General features: G+C 36.3%; 1 protein-coding gene across 7 annotated transcripts in view; it reads left to right on the top strand.

Moving 5' to 3' along the window:
* GRM8 (glutamate metabotropic receptor 8) overlaps positions 1–24,859 on the top strand; it is a 693,462-nt gene that overhangs the window by 485,463 nt on the left and 183,140 nt on the right. The window contains exon 7 of one of the 7 annotated variants that reach the window (XM_045564834.1): positions 18,631–18,702. The exons of the other annotated variants lie outside the window; for them this stretch is intronic. Within the exon in view, the coding sequence (XP_045420790.1) occupies positions 18,631–18,702 (72 nt within the window). The remainder of the gene's footprint in view (positions 1–18,630; positions 18,703–24,859) is intronic. 7 annotated transcript variants of the gene reach the window in all.

Genomic DNA, 24,859 nt, shown 5'->3' on the forward strand with positions numbered 1-24,859 from the left:
AGACCGTCCTGCCAGGGAGAATCTCCACAGCCCAGAGCAGTGGCCAGAGCAGGGACCCACCTGTCTACACAGGCATAGAGTTGGGACACCCTTGTTGGAGTCTGGATCCACCTGCCTGTGAAAGAGTCTGGGTGAGCCTATCAAAGAACCTTTGACTGGGAGTATCCTGGCCAGTCTGGCAGGCAAGCTGCTGAAGTGGGGGCTTGGCTACCCTCAAAGAATCACAGAATAAGGGATCTGTGATTGTCACTAAACCTGGGGACTGACCTACCCCTTACTATTTTTTTAAATCTGATCATGAGTGATGATGATGATGATGATGATAGCGGCCAGCACAAATTTGCTATGTGTCACTCTTTTAAAAGAGATTAACATATATTAATTATATTTTTACAAAAATGCTATGAGAAAATATTATTGCCATTTAACAGATGAAGAAAATGAATCACAGAGGGGCACAGTTAAATGTCCAACCTGGTAATTGGTTGAGTCTGCCTCATAAGTGTAGATTCTTAACTTCTAGATCATTCCTTCCCTGTCCCTATTGGGAGCCAGTGGACCTTCTGCTGCAGTCAGTGCATTAGACTAGGAGTGGTCTGGATTGGATTCTTCTGTGTTGCCCCCACTCCCAGCCTTACTATTAAGCAATGTAGAAATGGCAGACTTGTAACCTGGGTGGGTAAGTCTTGGAAGGAACAGACAGGGCCTCCTGCTGCTCCTGATGAGGTCCTGAGCATCACAATCTGGGGCCTGACTGGGGCATGTTCTTTGCACCCCAAATTGTAAAGAGGGATGCCTTGCATTGAAATATGCATTTATCATATATATTTATGTATGTGATTATTGACAATCTATGTTAAAGGTGTCATAGAGAGCAGATAACTTTGTTTCGTTATTGAGTATAATGAGATTACCCTTGGAGCTGCCAACTTTGTCTGAAAATGCAAATATGAAGGCTGGACACAACCTACCTGTCTGTTGATAACTTGTAGACTGTGCACTTTGATACTCTCAGAAACATCTCTAGTCATCTTGAGTAAACATCTGCTCTTGTCATTTCCTTTGCAATTCTTTTTCACAGCATGTACTTCATCTGAGAGAACCCACAGACCAGCGGTGGGGAAACTTTTCATGTTGGAAGGCCACATTAATTTAGCTGTAATCAAATAAGTCCATATTCAAAAAAGTTCAATTAGATATACTTAAAAATGTACATTATTTTGTAAAATTTAACTACTATGTACTTAATAATTTCAAAAAATGAAAACCATTTGTTATTTTTAAAGTTAACTAACCTTTTAATGACTTTGTTATGTCTTCTCTTTGTTGGAAAGCATTTGAATATTTGGTTGCAGCATGGAGGTCTGCAGTTTCAGTTGATCCTCCAGATGGGTATCAGTCATTTGTGACCTTAAGGGCATCTTCATTTGGGTTAGATAGGAAAATGTAGATTCACAGAAGTAAGTGGTTGGAAAGCAAGATAGCATTTTTCGGGCATATTGCCGAAGGCATGTGTATGCTACAGCATTATTCTGTATTTCAGTTGGATCTTTCTTAGCATCAATGACTTAAAAATGTCATCTATTGAGATCTGAATCAATTGCATTTGTAGTTCTTTACCTTGGTGATATCAACTAGGTAAGGCTGAAATACTAATTTGCGTGTGATGTCATGATTCTCAAAGTCAGTAAACCTTTCAGTGTATTCTCCAATTCATACGTCTATAACAGCTGCATATTTTTAAACTGATTTGCATATATCATTCTGCTCATCAATGACCTTTGCTAAATGGAGAAAATGTTCATCCAAATTTCCTTTTGAAGAAGTGTTTTGAAAAAACATAGCTTTTTTTGAAATGCTTGTATTTTTTTGCCATATACCATATATAGACTTAGTTTTACTTGGCAAAGAAATATTCAAGTCATTTTGATTCGACATATCACACAGAAATGCTGCATTCCTGTAGAAATCTTTCAATAATTCACATTGATGATTCTGTTCTTCATAAAATTTATCTGTACTTGCAGAGATAAAATTTTGGCTAACACCTGTCCCTGCAATAGCCAACACAATTTAGAATGATAGGACAAATCCATACTGAGTACCTCATCCTTCAACTTGAGCATATTATGAACCTGATGGTGCTGTGTTGCATTTGCATGAATATTGTTAACAATACTTATAACCTATTGCAAAGTGTCACTTAAAATAGTATCTTTAGCACAGACATTTTGCTGGTGTAAGATATGATGAAAAGAAATGAGAGCATCTGAATCTGTTAATACATTTTTTTTTTTAAATCTGTGCAATAAACCCCTTAGGTTTTCCTGTCATGGAAGGTGCACCATCTGTACATATGCTCACTAAATTTACCAAATTCAGTCCAACTTCACAACATTTATCTTAAAAGTTGTTGAAGATATTTGTTCCTCATGTTCTGTTTGCAAGAGTGCCCAAAATGACTAACTCTTTGTAGCAAGGAAAATCTGTTATGACCTGAATGAAGTGTAAAACCTGAACCAAGCCAGTAGTATCAGTTGACTCATCCAAAGCAATTGAATAATATATATTTTCCTTTTGAAGTATTGCATGAAGTTGCTCTGTTAAGTTGAAGGCTAATTCATGCTGGCGGTCAGTTATGGTTCTCCTTGAAAGAAGCAGTTGTTTGTACTTTGAAATGTTGTTGAGGTCTAAGCATCTTACAGCTCCAACAGTGTATTCTTTCACAATATCTACATCACTGAATGGCTTCCCTTTTTTCCTGAGTATATAAGCTACTTTATAAGTTACTTCAGTGGCATTACTTCCAGGTCTTATTGCTGCTTGAAAGAATTTACTTTGCTTTTGCTTTTCATCTTTTAATTTCTGCAATACAATCTTTTGTGCCTCTTCCTCTAATTTATAATATTTGTGGTCCTTATGAGTGTTCTAATGCTGATGAGCATTGAATTTCTTCAATGTTGATATTGTAGTATCACAAAGCAAACAAATCATCTTATCTTTAGCAGAAACAAGATAATATTGGAATTCCCAATCCTCATTAAAAAATCTGTTTTCTTTCTTTAGTGTTCTCTTGGTCTTCTTTGATATGATGGGATGTTAAGCAGACAGAATTAAAAAATACTGTTGAGCTTTGCAACTATTCACAAATTCCACTTCAAACAGAAAGAAAGTGCACTGTTGTCAAAAGCTGATAACAGACAGGCATACTCGACCCCCATAAACTCTCGCCAACCAGCCTTGTTTGGTAGTGGCACCAGTCAGGCGGGCGAAGTCAGAACTAAATCATGAGTGTAGCAGCTGTCGATTTAGCCTTTCTGGCTTAGTAATGTTCTAATTGTGCCAGTGAATCTGGGAGGATTATTTCATTCCAATTTATTTTTATTCTTTGGTATTTTAAATATGTTAATTTTAAAAATAAAATAAAAACATAAAAGACAAAAAATGTATTAATAAAAATAAAAGGATTTGTTCTGTAAAATTTGGATTCAGTCAGAAGGCCACACTTACGGACCTAGAAGGCCACATGTGGCCTTAAGGCCGCAGGTTCCCCTGCCAAAGACTGTAAAGCCTGACATGAAGTACTGTTTGCTTCCAGCTACATATAAGAATGTGTATCCATTCAAGTAACTTTGGATATCTTATTTATTTCATTTCCATATCTTCCCCAAACCAATGGTTTTCCAATTCTTTTTAAAGTGCTACTTAAAATCAGTTTTTAAGATAATTAGAGGAGATGTATTAAAACAATCAAAATCCTCAAATCATTTTTTTTCTCAAATAGCTTATTTTACATATTTTCAGTTGTCGTTTTTCAGGCACATAATTTAAAATGTGCTTTAAACAAAAGTGTTTTTAAGTTATACATTTTCACAACCATAAAGGAGACAACATTAGTGAATCACCATGAAGCATCCTTAAGATAACCATACGTATTTGTCAGGATAATCAATTCTTGTAATAAGCAACGCCAGAATATCAGTGGATTAGCATGAGAAAGTTTGATTTTTTAATGGATGTCACAGTCCCAGGTTAGTGAGGCTGAGAAGGGCATTTTGCACCATGCAGTCATTCAGGGACTCAAGTTCCCTTCACATAGTGACTTTGCCATTCTCTAAGGTCATGAGGTTCTCTACTAGATCTTTGCACCTGGCTAACCAATGAGGGAAGAAAGACAGCATGGGAAATCCAGCAGGAAGACTTTCAGAGCCAAATTTGAAAGTATCACGAAACACTTCTGCTCATATTCCAGTGGCAGAACTCAGTCAGGGATGTACCTAACTACAAGGGATGCTGGGAAATATAGCTGCCTGCCTAGGAAGAAAAGAGATACAGGTTGGTGACCAGTTGGCTAGACTTACACATCTCATTAAAGAGAACTCTCACTGGTAGCTGAGGTGGATTCCTTCCTCTAACCCTTAAGAGTAGGACTCCAGAGAATGAAGATATCTCTAGCCTGAGAAATTATAAAAATATATTAACTTAGTCATCCCACATGGACACCTGTTTAAACATGTATACCTTCTATGTGAATGCAAGCTCCTTGAGGCGAAGGGTGGCATCTGCCTTTACATAGGCCCTGCCTTTAGTAAAATTAACAGTTTCTGGTGTTTTTCCTTCTTATTATTTCTGATCACTTGTGTTATTTTTAACCTGACCTAAATTCTTCAGTTTTCTCACTTTTCACCCACAGTTTATAGTGGCTGAACTTATGTAGATGTTAGGAGAAAGTAATTGCCTTAGATGACTCACACCAAGATATAATTAATTGTAAAAATTCTCTTAAAACCTCCCTGAGATTTGCATTCTTACTTTTCACTGAGACATGCTCAAAGTCCTCTACAGACCACTATGTTCAGCATAGTTGCACTTTGGTTTGCCCACACCTATGAGTCCAAAGCTGCCCTGTGTTGCTGCTAACATGAACACTGATTCCCTTGATCTCCTTGACCTGTTATCATCTTGCCTAATGTGAAGCTTTTGTTTTTGTTGACCTCTGAGCATTAATAACTACAAATTCCTCAACCATTCTTCTGACTCCATCATGTTCTGAATTCTAGTATCGAGTGGGGTTCTTTAATTCTTGTCTTTCTCATTCTTTAAACCAGATCAGTTTGGAGGGACCTCTATTTTCTACCCCTGGCCTGTTCTACTGGATGAAGGTCCAGATCTGGAGTAACTTTTCAATTGGAGTCAACAGTTACCAGCAAAAGGGAATCATCAACTGACAGAATTTCTAAAAATGGGTGAAATGAAGAAATGAAGGAAGTTTCATGAAGGAGGCATAATTGTGAAGGTGTTTCCCGTACCCTGTCATGCCATATTATTGACAGCCACCAGCAGTGTTGGATCTGCTTTCATCTAGATAAGGGGGCAGGCCAAGGAGAGTTCTTACAGCCTCTTAATTTCTATGTATGCCTGAGGAAGCAGGGGGATCCGTTCTTTTAATAAAGGGAAAAGTACCCTCCAAGGAGGGCCTGCAAGATGGGCAGCCTGGCCTTACTTTGCTCATGTGTATATCATCCCAGCTGCAGCTTCCACATCCGTGGGGCATACTTTTGTGAAAAGGTGGCTGGACACATAATTTAGAGCCTTTTGATAGAAAATGGAGGAAGTCCAGCCCCTAAATGCTCCAGGGATATTCAGATAGATGTCAGAGATGATTAGTCCTACCTCATTCTTCTTGAAACTAATTTCAGAAGTTCCTCCACTATCCAATCTTCTTTAGACTCTCACCTCCCTCCACCAATCCTGGTCTTTAACCTATTCCTTCACACTATGAGGCTGTGTCCAGCACCACTAGCTGTCTGCTAATTTATCCTTCTTCATGGGCATTGTGTTTCTAAGCCTCCCTTGTGTGTAAGTGCGCCCGTGTTCCTCCAGAGGAAGCATAAAAACCTCCCACGTACTTCTACATGCTTCCCATCCTCTAGTGACTGACATTAGGACACCAAGGTGACCTTTGGAGTTACATATTTTAGAAGAGAATCATCATGCTGGGTCCTTGAATGACTCTGTGGAGGAGAGCTGCCCCATTGTCCTGAACACTAGCCCTGATTTTGATACCAGGAAATGTCCTAGATATTAACTGTGGTTCTTTATTCTAGGACTATTAATAACTGGTAAAGGCTACTTTGGTTCAATCTTGTCTTAGGTGGGCTTCATGTCTGTAATGAATTTTCTGGTTAAGAATTGAAATGAGTGACTGGGAAGATCACAGGTGAATCATTTGTATGTCAGTATCTATTCTTTCTTTGTGTTGCTCTGTTTTCTGTATTTGTTGTCCTTGCCGTAAGGCCATCTACTTACAACTTTTTAAAAAATCATTGAAAATTGTATTTATAAGCATTTCCACCCTTGAATCTTATATCTATATCTTATCTTTCGTATCTTATGCTTTATGTATAACCTGAAATTAGAAAAATTACCAAAGTTAAAGAGAATGTTGTTCATACAGAAATGTGTAATAGTTATGTGTAACGATATATATATATATATATATATATATATATATATATGGAGAGACACATATAATTTTTGGAACCAGTGGGATAATAAAATGAACACTGTATTCACTTTCTATGCCTGCTGTAACAAATTACCATAATCTTAGTAGCTACAAAATCACAAATTCTTATCTTACAGTTCCTAAGATCAGAAGTCCAAAATGGGTTTCACTGGTGTCAGCAGGTATGCATTACTTTCTGGACGTTCTAGGGAAAAAAATCTGTTTTCTTGCCTTTTCCAGCTCTTAGACACCACCCACATCACTTGGCCCAGGACCCTCTTCCTCAGTCTTCAAAGTCAGCAATGATGGAATCCCTCTTTCACATCTAAGTAACCCGTGATTACATTGAGCTCACCTAGATAATCCAAGATGTACTGAATTAGCTACTGATTACAACCTTAATTCTATCTTCCACCTTAATTCCTCTCTGCTATGTGACATAACATATTCATGGGTTCTGGCAATTAGGACCTGGACATCTTTGAAGGGACAGTTATTCTACGTACCACAGTACTGTAACAAAAGTTGGGTGATTTCTCCTGTCTTTAAGGATTACAAAGTTTATTCAAGAGAACAAATTATAGAGTGATAATGCTGTGATAGAGATGAACCACAAATTATTATTGTAATACATAAGAAGACTGAAGAAAAAAGACAGAAGATGAGAAGAGAGAGATGTTCTCATGAATGCATTCTTGGTTGTGCTTGGTTAATTTAGTGAGACAAGGATAGAATTAGCTGGGATCAAAATATAAGCAATATGAAAGAGTTTGAAAATACCTTGAAGGCTATAGGAAGCAACAAAGATATTTCAAGTTATAGAGTGACATGAATAGTTTATCTTTTAGAAAAATCATCTTCATTGTTCCTTAAAGGATTGATTGGAGAGAGATAATCCTGAAAATAGGAAGATCTGTTAATAAAAGGCAATGACAAACACCCAGTGGATGATGATGAGAGCTGTGGTTGGGAGGTAACCTGGGGCTGATTCAAAAATGATGTAGGGATAGATTCTATGGCACTTGGTAATGCTTTGCTAGATGGAAGGAGAAACAAAATAGAATACAGTACAACTCGTTTTCTTTTAGGTGATGAGAGTGTTAATTAAAATAAATATACTGCCAAGATGAGCCTTTAAAAACATAAAAATAAAATAAAATAAAATAAAATAAAATAAATATATAAGAGGAAGGGCATTCTGTAGAGAGAAAATGCATTTAGTTTTGGATGTGTGGGTTGAGTTCCCCATGGGGCATTCTGGTAGAGATCCAATTGGAAATAAGACAAAAAGCATGGTGCCCAGGAGCAAAGTTAAGGAAATGTGGTTTAAATGCAGATTTGATGGTACAGTATCTTCTGATGGCTCATGTTACAAAGTCGGGGTCCTAATTTTATCAGATACGTATGTATCAATTAGCCAGCTCCGGATATGCTTCCTCTAAGGTGTTCACTGGTACAACTCTGTCTCCAAATTCTGGGGTTAGGAGGTCTGGTTCTAGCTCACTCTTCAAAAAAGCATACAGCAATAACCAAAAAATCAGAACAGCACTGAGGTGAGGATTAGGGCTGCGAAAGAAAAGAGGCTCTGTTAGCAGTGTTTCTCCTTCAGAAGTAGGAGAACAGGGTAGAGAGAGATGGAGGAAGTTTTTGACAGTACAATTTAGCACAGTTGTAGGGAAAAGTCTTGTTCACAGACAGAGCCTGGTTTTCAATGAATGTTTGTTAAATAAAAGTGAATCACTAGGCAAAGGAGGGCAGCAGAGGTTAAGGCTAAGTAGACAGAAATAAAGAGAGAAAATAATAAGAAGAAAATATATTAGGCAAATTGAATGTCCTGTGAAAATAAATTGGTGATGCTGATCTTCTGATGAAACTCGGAAACTATCTTTGAAGTCAATTCCAAAGAAGAATTTAAAAATAAGTGTTCTGGCCAATGACAACAAGACCAAGAAAGGGTTTAATCTTTGAGGGGTCACAGAAGGACATATTTCTTTAGATGCGTGTATTATAGTACAATTGGTGAAAGGAATGTTTCCTTTCTTTATAACCTCATTATGTGCATTCTTTAAAAAGCTTAAAGGAGAAAGCAGTGCTTTAGTGATGGCTGGACCTCACTATTGTAAGACAAAGTGCAGGGTTTGAGTCTGAATTGAAAAGATTTTTGATTGTGTAGATTCAAGATCAGATCCAAAATTGTGTGCCTTTGAGTTTGATCACCATTCAAGCCAAGCTCTGAGGTTTTTGACATTGTGAAGAAATAGTGACAGATCAAAGGATAAAAAGAAAAATCAGTGCAGATAAAATTCGGTTCCCACATTTTAAAGGCAGGTATATCCTATATACTGTTGAGGTGTAGGGTCAAGCTGTTAGTACTGATGAGATGGCAGCTCAAGGGAGCAGAAAACATTTTATGTTGTGATGACAGTAGAATGACCAACACACTGACCTTTAATCTCTGTGTTTGCTAGAAGAAAAAAGTGAAGGGAGGCAGCATGATAAACACTTTAAAAGCAGTTTCCTCAAAAGCCATCTGAAAGCTCTGAATCTCCCCAAACTCTTCTTAGCAATGCCAGTGAAAATTCTACCCCAATCCAAGGAAAGTTTTCTTTTTTCTCATTTGTAAAAATGAGGCAAGAATTGTAAAGAAATACCTTTGTTCAAGAAAGTACTACTATTAATATATCAAATTCAGTTTTGCATAGGAGATCCATAGTATAGTTTCATAATTTATTTATAAACATGAACATTTTTATATTTTATCAGTATATTTCTTAGAATTAGAATTATGAAATCTTAGGATTGTAAAGGCAGTGTGTAGGGGGTCTTGGAAGTCATTTAGTTATTAAGCTTTCTATGTGATCCCTTTCAAATGAACACACAGCAACAGTTTTGATTAAAAATTAAATTTTGCTTTTATTATATTCACATGTAGTACACTTGTCAGGAAGGTAATCTGTCAGAAGAATGACGGCTTCTCTAATAACCACCTATTCATTTAATAGGCAACTTGTGAGGATCAAATGAGTTAAATATATATAACGAAGGAAGTGAGAAAGAAGGAAGAAAGGGAGAGAGAGCAGGAAAAGGAAGGGAGTAGAAGTAAGAAAGGGTATGTTTATGATGTATAGATACAACAGCTGCCTTTACTGGGGACATTGTGAATTAGGGACACTGACAAAAGCTATGACTGTTGCTTTAAAAATTATATAACATTGGAATTAGAAGAAGTAAGAGAAGAGAAAAAAATAGAACTTGCTATAGAAATCAGTAAACACCTTGTATTTCTTGATTTTTTTTTTTAAGACTCAAAATTGCCTTTTATCCTAACAGCTGCTGCTTTGAAGAAAAAGAAAATCCACCCACTCCTTGAGTCTCTGTCTATTTGTAATTTCACAGCTCCCTGGAGGCCTGGTGAATTGTGTGGCATTTTTCCAGAGAAAGATTGCCCAGCTAAGAACTAGAGGGGATCACAGCCCTGGGTAAACTTCAGCTATCACAGGGCTTTCCAATAATACACCTCTGTAAGGTATCTTAGTGGTTCCAAGGCCTTTTATTGTCATTTTTCACACATGTTGACTGTCATAGGCTACAATAGCATACCTTCATGAGAATGGACTGAAGGCTTGACAAAATCATTTACAACCTACTTTATGACTCCTTTTAGTACAGTACCTGAACTATACCTCCTCAGTTACTGGTATTTTATTGAAGCAGAATTCCTACGGGTTTAAAAACCTCATCATGATGAATACTTTATTGAGTAAACATTTCATTTTGACCACTTAATGTTGTTTAGAAAGTGAAATCTATGTTTATGTTTAAAAGCACTTTTAAAATATCCCTCTATATTGCTCAAGTTAAAAATGAGTAATGTATACTGTAACAATTTGATTGTGTGCCAAGAATTATGCAACATACTTTTTATATATTATCTAATTTATTAATTTATATTTTACACTAACTTTGTAATGTATACATTATTATAATACCCACCGTATGGGGGAAATATTTGAAGATCACAGAGGTTAAATAACTTTCTAAAATCTCCTGCCTCTTAAGTAGCTAATCTAGGAATTAAACTCCCATCTGTTTGATTCCGAAACCCAGGAATTTCCATTCTTTCACAATGTATAATATTGATTACATATTCAAATTTTTTTGAGGCATATAAGAGTAGATATACAAAAGATGACAGTAGAAAGCCTAAATTTTTTTCTTAAAGAAGTAGGCAGTAAGGTAATTTGCTTAGGAAGTATAGTAGATTATGAAAAAGACTTCAAGCCTCCTTCATGAGAAATGCATTTAGGCACCTATAAGAAGGTCATGACTGTGGTGAGATCCCAAGTGAAAGTAGCTGGCACAAATGTATGATGATGTAGTCACTGTAACTCTGTGGGCCTCAGGCAATTCTGGACAGGGAAGAGATAGAAAACATGGACAATGGAGCTGATCCCAGAGGCAAATAATTCTAGAGGGCTGGCTGGAGCTGGATAGCAAATGGAAAGTAAAGCTCACATCTGGTTCCATCTACCTTTACTATCACTTGGCCACGATGCCCTTGCAAAGTAGCCAGTGGATGCTACCCTGATAAGTCCTGTCCTCCCCCTTAAGCCAGTAGAGCAACTCGCTAGCATAGACGCAAAACCCATCCACTGAAAATTCTTGTAACTCTTACTCACCCCAGTCTGTGGAAATTCTGAATCAAAAATCAAAACTTCCGTGAATCAAATATTTTCCCCTGTTCCAGAACTTAAGCCTGAAATTGTCAGGTATGAACACTCCTGGTCATTAAATAATCAATTTTTTTTAACCTCCTAATATGGAGCAAGCTTAGCCTTCCCTCTGGCAAACTGATCAAATGAATAGAGAAAAAACACTGAGGTTATGAAAGGCATTGCCGTTTACACTGAGGGACCCACATAACTATGTAGGTGTGAAAGATTTACTTCTAGAAATAGGCAATAAATGTAGATAATCTTAAAATGTATATCTCAGCATGATTTCTAAGTAAATATATTTTTCCATAAAATTATTTAGATATTAATCAAAACACTGTTAATTTAAGCTGTTTTAATTTTGATTAAATAAGCAATTTCTTTGTTAATTTTTATTTTTTTACAAATATATAAATTGACAATATGTAATATGGAGTAATATGTATTTTCAAATATTAGATACCACAGTCCTTTGGAGTAGAAATATAGGTTACATTAAAAGGTATAACACCTTGAAATTGTATGTATAAATAATTCTGCAAAAAAACCCCACATACATTAATATATACTAATAGATAAAGCAAATGTGGCAAATTTTGAATCAGTTGGTAATATCAGCTAATTCACAGCCTATGTTCACAATTTCCCCAATTGTCCTCAAAATGTCTTTTATAGCTATTTTTTCAAACCTTGATGCAATCAAGAATCACATATTGTATATGATCATTATGTGTCTTTTGTCTCTTTTAATATGGAACAGTCCTTTTACCATTTTTTCCAGGGCAGTTATCTTGGAGAATGTCCCCCTTTCTAGATTTGTCTGATTGTTTCCTGGTGGTGTTACATTAAACATTAAAACAAGCAACCAAAAAAAGAAACTGTATGTAGAGAAAGCATGATTATTGACCTACATTATTTTTTCTAATTGTCTCCTTTTGGGGAAGATTAGCCACAGTTGTATGTCCCAGCCAAGTCTGACCTGCTCTCCTACTGTAAAAGGAGGGCACAGGATGGCTGTGTCTGTTGGGCCCTGTCACTGTCATCACTCAGGTTCCTAGATGGCTCACATGCGTGTTCTGTGCAAGCCCCACTGGTTCCTGTTGCACCCTCCATGCTTCAAGCCTGGACCTATCAGTCAGTCACACCAATCATTTCTACCTCCAGTCCTCTCGAGTTATTTGCCTCTGGGATCAGCTCCATCGCCTGTGCTTTCTACCTCTCCCCTGTCCAGAATTGCCTAAGGGCCACAGAGTTCCAGTGCCAACACTGTCATACATTAGTGCCAATTACTTTCACTTGGGCTTCCAGCATAATTATGACCTTCCTACAGATGCCCAAATACAGTTCTCATAAAGATGGCCCTAAGTTGTTTCACACATCTGCTGTACCTCTCAAGCAAATTGTCTTAGTCCTTATGTTTTTAAAGAAAAATTTAAAGAGGCTCTCAATGACCATCTTTTATGTAGTTACTTTTATCTATCTGCAAAAAATTTGAGAAACTTTTATCCTCTTTCTGCTCCTTTGGCATTATTATCCCTCTTCATTGCTGGAGGAAGAGCTCACTGGCCTCTTTTAGAGAATAACTCCTCCACTCATGTTCATAATCTTTCCTCTTCTCTCATGTTTTCCTTTCCCAATCACTCCCATTTCCTGAGTCTCTTATCTTCTGCCTGAAAACGTTTTCAAATTCTCGCTACGCATTAGAGGGATCCTTATAAACACCCTTAAGGAGACTGAAAGTTCTTGGCTCATGAAGTTTCTGTGTACAGGCACAGATATAATACACAGTACAGTAGAAGTTCTAGACAAAGGAGGGAGTACGAGAGGAGGATGGTTGTTTATGAGAACCGACATTTCCTAGGGGCATTTAGGAATGGATTACTGAGATATTTGGCAGGTGATGCATCATGAAGTCACACTTTCTAGGAGCACCCACCTTTAGGACCTGGGAGAATGACATAGGCAAATGCCACAGAGGAGAAAAGGGTATTATAGAAAAATAGTAGATATTACAAGCCTAACTGATCCCTTTCTAAATTTCAGTGCATTTATGGAGAAAAATAACTTAGCTGTCAAATATACTTCTTTGGATAACTACTTCATAACTGCAGATAGTTACAGAAATTGTTGCTGCCAACATGATTTTTAAATTAGGCCAATTAGACTGCAAAGTCAGGAGTCTGAGACCCTGACTATATGTAAGGCAAATAAAAAAAACTGTTTTGTAAAAGAAACCAGGTTAGCCTTTTGGAGAGGAAAAAATTATTCTATTTGTACCCCTGAATTTAAATGCTTCTTAATCCAAATGAATCATATCAAATAAAATATTGTTAAGCACCTACTACATGTCTATTTGTTTTTGAGGATGCAAATATATTTGTAACCAGGTGAAATAAAATGTTTTATGTGAAAGGATTTACTCATATGAAAAAATTAGAGAACAGAGTTCAATTTGTAAGCAACTGTGAAAATATATGCTCAGTTAATAACCTATAAGGATGGTAAGAAAAAAGAAAATCGGTGTTTACTCATAAAGGAAATGGAAAAGAAAACCCATTGGAGGGAATAGAAAGAGTATTTGAAAAGAGGGGAAATAACATAGCTCAACCTAGGAGAGCAAAATTTTAGCTGTAAGAATGGGTATAGAAGCCTGACCTGGTTATGTTTGAATAGCGGTGTTGGGGGAGATAAGAGACAAACAAATACAATGGACCCTTGAACATGATGGGTTTGAACTGCGTGGGTCCACTTATATGCAGATTTTTTTTTTCAATAAATACATTGAAAAATGTTTTGGAGATTTGTGACAATTTGAAAAATTCACAGATGAACCATATAGCTTAGAAATATTTTAAAAATTAAGAAAAAGTTAGGTATGTCATGAATGTATAAAATGTATGTAGATACTAGTCTATTTTATAATTTACTACCATAGAACATACACAAAAGTATTATAAAAGTTAAATTTATCAGAATTTGCACACATAAACAATTACACAAACAATTTGTACATGGTGCTATTCTCGGTAAAGAGAAACATAAACAAATGTAAAAATGCAACATTAAATCATAATTGCATAAAATTAACTATAGTGCCTTCTGTACTACTATAATCATCTCCTAGCCACCTAGCTACTTCCTGTTGCTGTTGCAGTGAACTCAAGTGTTGTAAGTACCTGCTTAAAAGGCTATGATGCTAATCGTCTTCATGCCAGGAGTTCCTTTCTCTAGTAAATTGCATATTTCAGTAAAAAGTGATCTCTCACAGTACTCACATGTTTTGCATTATGTTTAGTGCAATGCCACGTACCTTGAATAACACCATGGAACCCATACAAAGCGTGAGTAGTGATGCTAGAAGCACTCTCCCGAGAAGCTGAGAAAAGTAACGACATTACAAGAAAAAGCTGAATTGTTTGATAAGTACTGTAGACTGAGGTCTACAGATGCTATTGCCCATCATTTCAGACAAATGATTCATCTTGTAAGCAGACAACATAAACTTAGGATATTGCTATATACAGTGCAGTATTGTAAATATATTTTCTCTGCATTATGATTTTCTTAATGACATTTTCTTTTTTATAGTTTATTGTAAGACTACAGTATATAATATACATATAAAAATATGTGTTAATTAACTGTTATCAGTAAGGCCTCTGGTCAACAGCCTATTAGTAGTTATGTTTTAGGGGAAATCAAAACTTATACTGGGGTTTCTGACTACACAGGGGTCAGCATCTCTAACTTTCACATCTTTCAGGGGTCAGGTATGCATGAAAAAGAGGGAGTTATCTTTTCTATGAAGTCAGTCTCTATGATGCACTTCATTTGGGCTCCCATACACTTCTGGGCAACCTTTCTTTGGTACATTTCACAGTAAAATTTCATGGTTAAAAGCAACAGCTTTGGAGCCAGATTGTAGAGTTCAAAGTCTGGTTACACCATTTAGTGAGTGACTTTGAGCAAATTGTTCAACTTTTCTGTCCCTTAGGTTTTTTTCGTGTGTAAAATGGAGAGCATAAGAGAACCTACTAGATAGGTTTATTGTGAAAATTAAAAAACTTAAGTATGTAAAATGCTGAGCACAATGTCTGGCACAAGTTTAGCACTCTGTAAATGGATACTGTCATTGAATTACACTTTTGCTAGTTTCTGAGCTCCATAATGTCCGGGACTGTGCATTTATTTATTGAAAAATATTTAATTAATAAATAAAGATCTAATATATTGATGGCATACAGTGTGATGATTAGATATACATACACATTGTATAATGATTACCACAATCAAATTGATTAACAAATTCCATCATCACTCATGCTGCACACTAGATCCCTAGGATTTGTTCATCATATAAATGAAAATTTGTACCCTTTGACTAACACATGCCCATCTCTCCTACCTACTGACCTTTAGCAAATATCATTCAATTCTCTACATCTATGAGTTCAACATTTTTTTGATTTCACATACAGATATAGTTTATTGTGCATTGGAAAAAGCACATTTTTTTTTAACAAATTGAAGGTTTGTGATTAACTCTGAACTGAGCAAGTCTATAAGTGACATTTTTCCAACATCTTGTGCTCAATTTTGGTCTCTGTGTCACATTTTGGTAATTCTTGAAATATTTAAAACTTTTCACTATTATTACATCTGTTATGGTGATCTATGATCAAACATCTATGACCTTTGATGTTACTAGTGTAATTGTTTTGGGGCACCATGAACTGCACCGATATAAGATGGCAGACTTAATAAATGTAGTGTGTGTTCTGTTTAATCAACCTTCTATTACCCTGTCTCTCTCCCTCTCCTCAGACTTCCCTAGTTCCTGAGGTACAACGATATTGAAATTAGGCAAATTAATAACCCTACAATGACCTCTAAGTGTTCAAGTGAAAGGAAGAATCACACATATCTCACTTTAAATCCAAAGTTAGAAATGATTAAGGTTAATGAGGAATGTATGTTGAAAGACAAGATAGGCCAAAAGCTAGGCCTCTTGTGTCAAAAAATTAGCCAAGTTGGGAATGCAAAGGAAAAGTTCTTGAAGGAAATTAAAAGCACTACTCTAGTGAACACATGAATGATAAGAAAGAGAAACAGCCTTATTGCTGATATGAAGAAGATTTTAGTGGTCTGGATAGAAGATCAAACCAGCCACAGGATTCCCTTAAGCCAAAGTCTAATCCAGAGCAAGAACCTAACTCTCTTCAATTCTGTGAAGGTTGAGAGAGGTGAGGAAGCTTCAGAAGAAAAGTTGGAAGCTAGCAGAGGTGGATTCATGAGGTTTAAGAAAGGAAGTCATCTCTATAACAAGAAAATGCAAGAGAAAGCAGCAATTGCTGATGTAGAAGATGCAGCAGCTTATACAGAAGATCTAGCTAAGATAATTGACGAAGGTAGCTACACTAAATGAGAAATTTTCAATGAGTCAAAACAGGCTTCTATTGGAAGAAGATGCCATCTAGGATTTTCCTAGCTAGAAAGGAAATGTAAATGCCTGGCTTCAAATCTTTGAAGGACAGACTAGCATCTTAGAGGCTAATGAAACTGGTGATTTTAGGTTGAAGCTAATGCTCATTTATCATTCTGAAAATCTTGGGGCCCTTAAGAAGTATGCTAAATCTACTCTGATTGTGATCTATAAATGGAACAACAAAGGCTTGATGATAATACATCTATTTATGGCATGCTTTACTGAATATTTTAAGCCAGCTGTTGAGACCTACTGCTCAGGAAAACAGATTCCTTTCAAAATATTACTACTTCTCATTGACAATGCATCTGGTCACCCAAGAGCTCTCATGGAGATGTACAAAGACAGTAATATTATTTTCATGGCTACTAACACAACATCCATTCTGCAGCCCATGGGTAAAGGAGTAATTTCAGCTTTCCAATCTTATTATTTAAGAAATACATTTTATAAGTTTATAGCTGCCATGTATGGTGATTCTTCTAGTGAAATTGGGCAAAGTGAATTGAAAACCTTCTGGAAAGGATTTGTTTATCCTACTAAGACTTGAAATGATGAGTTGCTTCTTGTGAATGAGCAGGGAAAATGGTTTCTTGAGATGGAATCTACTCCTGGTGAAGATGCTGTGAGCATTGTTGAAATGACAGCAAAGGATTTAGAATATTATAACACATCAACTTAGTGGATGAAGCAGTGACAGGGTTCGAGAGTATTGACTCCAATTTTGAAAGAAGTTCTGTGGGTAAAATGTTATCAAACCATATAATATGCTATAGAGACATCTTTCATGAGAGGAAGATTCAATCTTAAGGCTGAATAGTATTCCACTGTGTACATATATGACATATTTCCTTCAATCATTCATTGATAGACACTTAGCTTTATTCCATATCTTGGCTGTTGTGAATAATTCTGCAATGACCATGAGAGTGCAGATGTTTCTTCAATATAGTGATTTCATTTCCCTTGGATATACCTTGAGGTGGGATAGTTGGATCATATGATATAGTTTTTTTTAATTGTATGAGGAACCTCCATGCTGTTTTCCATGATTATATTAATTTTCATTTTCATCAACTATGTACAAGGTTACCTCTTCTCTACATTTTTACACCTTTATCTTTCATCTTTTTTAAATTTAAAATCTTAAGGGACTACAAGTGTTTTTGATACATGGATACCTTGTATAATGCTTAAGTCAGGGCTTTTGGTGTGTTCATCACCAGAATAGTGTTCATTGTACCCAATAGGTAAGTGTTTATCATACGTCTCCCCTCCCACCCTCTCCCCTTCTTGGTTTTCAATGACCTTTACATCTCTCTGTGCCTGTGTGTACCCATCATTTAGCTCCCACTGATAAGTGAAAACATATGGTATTTGGTTCTCCATTCCCGAGATGAGGTTGAAGCAGACAATGGTCTTCCAGGAGGCCTCCCTCCATCCCACCTGTCCTGCCCATAAAATCCTGTTATATCACCCGGTTTACTTTCTTAATAGCATTTATTATAACCTCTATTATTTTTTGTTAATTTTTCATTTGTATATTATATGAGTCTCCCACCACTAGGCAGTAAAATCCATGAGGCAGAGGGCTTTCCTTTGTTTATACAGGACTAAATGTCCTGCATAAACAGTAGCACAAATGTGTTACTGAATTGAATTGAATAAATGAATGGATAGAGCCTTCCTACCATTGCTTTGCTGTGTGGTAGGACACTTGTGAGTCTCTGACAAGATTCTCTTATGGTTAGGGTGACCATATAACTTATTGCCCAAATAGGGACACTCTTAAGAGAGAAATGGATAGCAATATTAATAATTATACTGAGATAGCAGGCATGAAATGGGACTGTCTAAAACAAACCAGGACATGGTCAATTACTTATCATGATCACTATTATTGGACAGACACATTTTCTTAGGTTGCCTCAGAGGGATCCAGAACTTTCTACCCTGGCCAACTCCTTGTAACTCTGTCATTTCTCAGTGGTTGGGCCAGGGTTTTGGCTACATGGACTATAATAACAATTTTCTACTTCTTTCAGTATTTCTAAGACTAAAAAATTTCTCACAAAACCTTACTCTCTGAACTATTTGGACTTGAGCCTAGATTTTGTCATGATAAAATTCAAAAGCAGGGTTATAGTCTAAGATTTACTAATAGCATTTTAAATAGGCTACTCACTAATCACTTGGAGAATTTATTATTAATAGAAACATGAATTGTTTTTTAAACTTCTTTTCTGGAGATACTGATTTCCTTGGGGGAACTCAAGAATCCACTCCTTATAAAAAGTGACTCTGGTGCACAGTGATATTTGAGAACCATGAGACTAGAAGTCTCTGAGGTCCCTTCTGTATTTGGTACAAGGATTGATGAGTACCTCTAAAATATATAATCATTGACATTAACTAAGATAAAACCTATAAATGGTCCTGCAGTGTGAACTGACAGGACGCTATGCTCCTGTGTGTGGCACTGCATGTGATTGAACCGCATGGCAGCCCACCTTCCACATTCTGGGCCTGCAGCTGGGATCAACTGTGACTAATCTGATTCCAAAACTAGCTGATTCATTTTATTGCTTCCTGTTTCTCTTATTCTACTTTGAAATGTTTGCAATGGAGAGCCCAGCACATTGCCCAGTGCACTGTAAGCTTGGTAATTGCTGGTTATATATACATGCTTATTAAAAGAAAAAAAAAAGAGGAAGGAGAGGGAGGGAGGGAGGAAAGGAGGGACCAAGTAATGAGAAAATGTGGAAAATATAGCAGAAAAACAAATTTCCTCTTCTTTTTCAGGACACAATTTTAGGAATTTAGCATTTAGGAGCATAAATACTTAAAAATCTCTTGGGAAGAAGACAACCTTATGTCCTCCATTGTTTTATATGACTGGCTGAAAAATGAAATCTTGTTGGGCTGGTGGTTTTTAGGCATCTGAGAGCTAAAGTAACTGCTTGTTTGATTGAACAAAACTTCAGAATAAATGTAATTGGATCTTTATTTCATTAACTGATATAACAGGTTCATGTGAGATTGGCCTTGGGCAGGATGAACTACATTGGGACTGGAGTTCCAGAGGCCTCTTTACCACCCTCATCAAATTATGCAATTTATGTCTTTCAACTTTTGAAAGTCTGAAATATATTAACATCTTAATTTTAGGGTTATGAGACTATGAAAAGCCAATGAGCTAATGAATGAGGAAATGCTAGGACATATTTAAAAGTGAGGTATAAAAACATTACGTGGCCTTCTTACAGAAGCTGGTTTTCTTAAAAATTGGTCATTAATAGCTAGAATGTGGAGGCCTGCTGTATTCAGTACTGTTTCAGTATTCTGCCTTATTTTCATTACATTGAATTCTTGATTTCTGTATTTATTTAAGGTCCAAATGGTTTCTTTCAGATACTGGTACATGAAACAGCTTTTTATGTTCGTTAGTTGTCTGGATATTGTGAAATTCTTGTTCCATCTATTCTATACCAACCTCCCACATAATACAATCAGCAGTTACTAACATGAGCTCTAAAGGATAAACTTCATTATGTAAGGTTGAATCAGTGGTTAGAAGAAAACTATTAGCTATCTGAACAATGTGTGCCTTGGTTCTGATTTTCTCCTATCTCATGGTGGCCCCAATGCCAGTTCAGTTAACATCCTCCGTCCCCTTTGCAGCAATGCTTACTTACTCTGAACAGATGTTATAGTGTGTGGGGGAAAAAAATCAGCTTATCTATCAATAGGCCTGAATCTTATATCTTAGAGAAATGTACTTTCCATCACTCTCTTTTCAGCCAATATTTATTGTTGTCTTGAAAAATGTGCATTGCAACTAGAGAGATGCAGCTCAGGCAAGCAAGCCCCTAGTGAGCTTAGGGCATTTCTGGGGTACTCTGGGCTCCTTATCTGGAGCCTGGAAATAATTGTTTGACACACACCAAAGGGAGAACTTCATCAGGCACTGAAAATGGTAACTTGGAGCCTGGAAAAATACTTCTAAATCTTTTCAGGGTTTAAAAAAAAAAAAAGCAAAGATGCAGAAACATAAAAGTCAAATTCAAAATGTAATAGAAAAATGAAAAAGGAAATAGAAGGTAATAAAAGAAATGTATGACCTATTTTTTTATTTAGCAGTCTTATCAAAATCATAGGGGATATGTTTTGTCTATCAAAGTCCAGAGTCCTTCAGCATCTAGCAGAAAACATCATGAATTTTCAACATGCTTTACATTTTACATTTTGAAAACAAAAGAATTTTCTTACATGTGGCATAAGTCCAGCAGATACAAACTAGCACTACAGAACTCTTATAAGCTTATTTTTATTGAATTAACTCCTCATAAAAGCAGGACAGTCACAATTTAGGGGAATAATGGAAAATGGCTTTGCTGTGAATTTCAATAGCCTTGTTGAATCTTTAAATCTACCCTCATTCCGTCATTAGTCTTTTCCTTTCATGCCCTCTGATGGCAATCGTGTTTTATAGATGAACCCATTAATTCATTGGGAGGTTAAGTGATTAGCTCTGCCTGGCAGTCAGGTACAGGGTTAAGATTAGATAAAAGTCCCTCAGGTTCTAGTGATTGCTAAACTTTGAGGACAGCAACCCTCCTTATTATAAAACCAGACATTCAGAAATTATCTATCAACTTCTTCCACCACATTCAAAAGAAAGTTTATGTACCTTACAGAGAAAGTGCCTTTGAAGATTTAAAAGATTAGGTTGCTGGAAAGATACACTTTCTCTTCAGAAGCTAACATAATTTAGGGAGAATTTCTTGAGATAAATATAAATGTATTTCAATTTATGCAGTGCATGTATAATTAATAATAAGGTAAGTATTTATCTGGCCTGATAATATTCCAGGCACTACAACAGGCTCTATTGGGGTAAAAAAGTATGTAGCTCATAGAATCTGTTCACATTGATTAGTTCATTGTTTCATTGCCTCATTCACTTATGGCAGTCAATAACTGTAGTTAATGAAAAAATAACTTGATCAGGAAAGGGTTCATGGTCTAGGTTGTTTCAGATGGATAAAGTGTTAACATGCACAGAAATCTGAGGCATTCCAGCCATAGGAAATAACATGATGCTCTCCCTCCCAAATAAATCCCAGATATCTCTAAGAAGTGCTGATTTCCATAAATCCCAGTGGTAGAAAGGCATAGTAATGTTTAGTGAGTAGCATATACTCTGATATGCCTGGAGTGTTTTGTGAAATTAGTGCAGCTGAAATATAATTTTAATATAAGTTAAATATTTATAAAACACATTATATTATAAAAGATAAGCATCCTCTTTCTTAATTTTCCTGAAATTGTATGATTTGTTTTTCTAGTTTTCCTTAAAAGGGGGAAAATAGAATAATTTTGTTATATTCCAATCATTCCTCCACAACCCTCTAAATAAAATTATAACAAAGAGCTAGCCACTACATATACTTTAAAAATTCCCTTCCAACTTACTGTAGAAGAAAAACAACTCTTAAGATTAATTGTGAGGGTTTCGCCAGAGTATTGCCTAATTAAAGATGACCAGAGAAGCAGCAGCCTTGGAGACTCCTTAATTTGTCTGGCTGGCTACTTAGCATGTTTGAGAGGTAGTTCTCGGGGGTAGTTCTGCAATCTAATCTATTAGTATAAACCTCTGTAACTTCGCTCAAGCAATAGCAATGCACAAAGGAATAACTTACTTCCATGCACAACAAACATTTAGTGCATTTGCTTGCATGGTTTCTCACCTTTACTGTAGATATTTTATTACTGAAAGGAAAGAACTGTTTTACAGAAAAATTGCTCCAAGATGCAGATTTCAGTGAACTTGGGGATCCTGGTGTTGCAGCCTTGAGTATAATTTCCACCTGAAGGTTGAGTAAGAGGATTTTTGAAGAGATGTGAGCAGCACTTAAGCACCACTTCTATTATTTTCAGCAAATAGTGTTTTTAATGCTTCTTTGTTCTTCGCTTGTTAAAGCTTCACATTAGAACTGCTGATTGACGCTCAAAAGAGACGGGATTACAGGAAGATAAGTATTGCATACTAATTTCTCTAAATTTAGGGATGGGGAGAAATACAGAAAGATATGAATAAATGTTATAAACATGTCAAAGGAAAAAAGAATGACCCACAGAGGGGAGATATGCTAACATGTTATTCAATCAATAAAAGCACTTTATTTCTTTTATTGTATATATTTAAGGTGTACAACATGATGTTTTGATACATATATAATAAAATGATTACTACAGTCAAGCAAATTAACATACTTAATTCTTTGGTGGTAAGAGTACCTGAAATCTACTCTCTTAGCAGATTTCCAGGATGTGATACAATATTATTAATTGTATTATTCATGCTGTAGATAAGATCTCTGGACTTATTCTAACATAACTGTAACTTTGTACCCTTTGATGTACATCTCTCCATTCCCCCTTGTCCCTGGTAACCACTGTTGTACTCTCTGTTTCTGTGAGTCCAGCTCTGTTTCTTAGATTCCACACATAAGTGAGAACATACAGTATTTGTCTTCCTGGGCCTGGGACATGGTGTCCCTCAGGTTTATCCATTTTGTCACAAATGACAATATTGCCCTCTTTTTTAAGGCTGAAGAATATTCCATTATGTATATAGTCCACATTTTCTTTACCCATTCATTCAGTGATGGACACTTAGGTTACCTTCATAAACTTGGCTATTGTGAATAGTGCTGCAATGAACACGAGAGTCCAGGTATCTCTAAGAGGTGCTGATTTAATTTCCTTTGGGTATATATCCAGAAGAGGGATTGTTGCATCATACGGTCATATGGTCTCACTTCCTAGGTGGAAGCTCTCTCAGGTCTGAAGGCCTTTATTCAGTGACTTATCTACACCAGTTCCCACTGGCACCTCCTTTTCTCCAGTCCCTTCCTTTTCCTGGGTTTGGGCCTCTGTGATCTCTGACTTCTTTATCCCCATGTCCCTTTTCCATGGCCAATCCTTTTTAATTTCAGCAAATAAACCTGTTCAAGTTTCTTACTCCATAAAAGTAAAAAATAAATAAATAAAAACAACTCTTTTAAGCCTTCTGCCTCTTTCTCAGTCTTAGCTTTCTTAAAGAGTAGGAGCTGCCAACTGTCATCACCACTGCGGTGTAACCCAGGATCAGTATTACTGATTTTCCTTTTGCTTGATTATGTCTTGGCATGGTACTGTGACTGATCCTGCCATTTTGAATGCCATTTAACATTTTGAATTTTTGTTCATGGATTTTTTTAATTTTGATTTTTTTTTTAAAGTTTTTCATTAAAGTAGTATTTATCTTAGTTGCTGAGTTTTTGCTCCTTAAATTTTGCACCCAATTGAATGCATCACTCACCTCACCTAATCCTGGCCGTGTGTGTATCTGCTTGTACACTTCAGGGGTAACTCAAGCTAATTATATCAAATCTTCTCTCACACTGTTGCTCCTTGTTTCTGTGAATGTCCTCACATTTTACCTGGTTGCCAAACTCAGAAACCTGGGTCATCCTAGACATTTCTTTACATTTTATTTTTATCTATCCAATCATATAATCAACCATATTTTGCCTCTTTTTGCTCGTTAATATCTTTCTTTAGAAACACTGTCTCTTTTTAGGAAACTCCTCATTTCTTTCCTGAATTGCTAGAAGTAGTCCTCTAACTGTTCTTTTCTGTGCTAATGTGTCCCCCTATTTTTCTGTATTATTTACGCAATTGCAGCCAGAGAAATCTTTCTAAAATGCAAATCTGATTGTACCCTCCTGACTACTTAAAATACTTCAATACCTCTTTATTCGCATGGAATAAAATCTAAAACCCTTATCAAGATATATAAGAACCTTAATCATTTGGTCCTGCTAATCCTTCATTTTCATCTCTTGCCTCTGACCAATTAAGACCTTTGCTGAAATACTTGCAAGAAAGTAAATAGGCCATTTTCTCACAGCTTTGGGCCTTCTAATATGCTGTTCCTTCTGCCTGAAATTTTCTTCCTTTAAAACTCAGTTCATAGGGCACATTCTCCAGAATTCTTCCAGATGTTTACAGTCTGAGCTAGGCATCCATTCCATCTGCTCCCTGTTATTCAGTTCTTCCCTCCATAGCTCCAACACTGTATCCTAGTCAGCCTGCTCCCCATGC

This window comes from Lemur catta, chromosome 11 (genome assembly GCF_020740605.2).
Source record: "Lemur catta isolate mLemCat1 chromosome 11, mLemCat1.pri, whole genome shotgun sequence".
In the NCBI taxonomy this organism is placed as follows: domain Eukaryota; kingdom Metazoa; phylum Chordata; class Mammalia; order Primates; family Lemuridae; genus Lemur; species Lemur catta.